General features: G+C 40.2%; 1 protein-coding gene across 1 annotated transcript; it reads right to left on the bottom strand.

Annotated features, from left to right (window-relative positions):
* Positions 1 to 302: 302 nt before the first annotated feature.
* On the bottom strand, positions 303 to 1,037 carry LOC135478262 (uncharacterized). Its single transcript, XM_064758535.1, has one exon. The coding sequence runs from the start codon at positions 1,035 to 1,037 to the stop codon at positions 303 to 305; it is 735 nt and encodes a 244-aa protein (XP_064614605.1).
* Between the last annotated feature and the right edge of the window lie 676 nt (positions 1,038 to 1,713).

The following is a 1,713-nucleotide window of genomic DNA, read 5'->3' as shown; positions in this document are numbered from 1 at the left end:
ATCATTATAAAATAAGTTTCGATATAATAATAAATTCACTTTAATAATATACTACTACAGTAAAATCTGTACACTCATAACCTGATATTAAAACAAATGGAATTCATATGAAGAATTTTACTAATGCGACTTATCTGCATGCATCATTCAAAAGCCAGTTTAAAGACTTAAGAGTCTAATAACCGATAACACTCTTTGTGTGACTGAAAAGAGTGGAAATGTGGGATAAACTGTGCCTTTTTGTCCTGTTGTTAAAAATTTTCATGGCAGAAACTGACCCTGAACAAAATAAGGTATCTACTCTAATAAAACCGAATTGAGATACATGTGAAAAGTTGAATTACGCCCAAACTAATCTTGTTGTCAGTCACTTCTTCATTGCCACGGCTATAACCCTTGTTGTCAGTCACTTCTTCACTGTCACGGTTATAACCCTTGTTGTCAGTCACTTCTTCATTGCCACGGCTATAACCCTTGTTGTCAGTCACTTCTTCATTGTCACGGCTATAACCCTTGTTTCCAGTTACTTCCTTATTGTCAAGGTCATAACCCTTCTGATCAGACAACTTTTCTTGACGGGAGTTATAACCCTTGTGGTCAGGCAATTCTTTCTGCCTGCTTTCATAACTCATGTGATTAGACAACTCTTCTTGGTGGGGGTTATAAACCTTGTGGTCAGGCAATTCTTTTTGCCTGCTATCATAACCATTGTGGTTAGACAATTCTTCTTGGCGGCGATTATAACCCTTGCGATCAGGCAGTTCGTTATACCCGCAGTTATAATCTTTGTCATCACATAAATCTTCCTGATCATGGTTATAACCCGCATGATGACGCACATCTTCTTGGCGGCGGTTACAATCCTTGTAATCAGGCAATTCTTTATAACCATGATTACTACCCTGAAAATCAGGCAAGTTTTTATAACCGTCCTTGTGATTTGGCAATTCGCCATAGGTGGAATCTTTTGTGGTATCGTGTCCTTTGGCGATTGGATAGAGAAGAACCAGTGCAAGGCCGATTATAATTATCGACATAATGCACGAAAACAGGAACAAACCGGTTAGATTTTCGAAAAAGAATAGTTCCAGCAAACCGCAGAGAATCACTTTTGACAAGCGGATTGTGGCACTGAACGCCCCAGCAAGTTTCCCAGCACGCTCCTTGGAGAAGTTTCTCACGCATACACTACTGATAACGACATACAAAATGAACGAGCTTGCCGCTGCACGAAGGGATAAAAATAAAATGAGAAGTTCGCCCTACCATCCGCAAACATACTACGAAGTACACTTGTGTAGCTTTGTAGGTCGGTGACGACAGCTACCCAGTCTTTCCATTGAGGCGTTGTACGGAGCTTCGCCAGGCTAGAAAAGACATAAAGAAGACACCGTCGTCATTCTAATGCCGTTACCGACCGAACCCTATCCACATCAATCAAACGATAGATAAATAGACTATCCCTTAACAAACAGGTAAAGACATAACCAACACAAAAGACCAGGCTGACATGTCAACCTTAAAACTTTTTAACTCGAACAGTGAACACATCAACGAATGAACGAATAAATGCATGCTGTAGGTGTCCATTATTTTGTTGTCACGGTGAGATATGTCTCGTTATGACGGTTGAATCACCAATGTGAAAGTCCCGACACTGGTTAATGTTTATAACGCGCACCACCCTAGTCATCTCCCTGTAAAAAACACACA

The sequence above is a fragment of the Liolophura sinensis genome, chromosome 11 (genome assembly GCF_032854445.1).
Source record: "Liolophura sinensis isolate JHLJ2023 chromosome 11, CUHK_Ljap_v2, whole genome shotgun sequence".
Classification (NCBI taxonomy): Eukaryota; Metazoa; Mollusca; class Polyplacophora; order Chitonida; family Chitonidae; genus Liolophura; species Liolophura sinensis.
This window is presented reverse-complemented; position numbering and strand designations above follow the sequence as displayed.

Coding starts and splice junctions, on each gene's coding strand:
- LOC135478262 (XM_064758535.1), bottom strand. CDS start 1,037: ATGTCGATAATTATAATCGGCCTTGCACTGGTTCTTCTCTATCCAATC.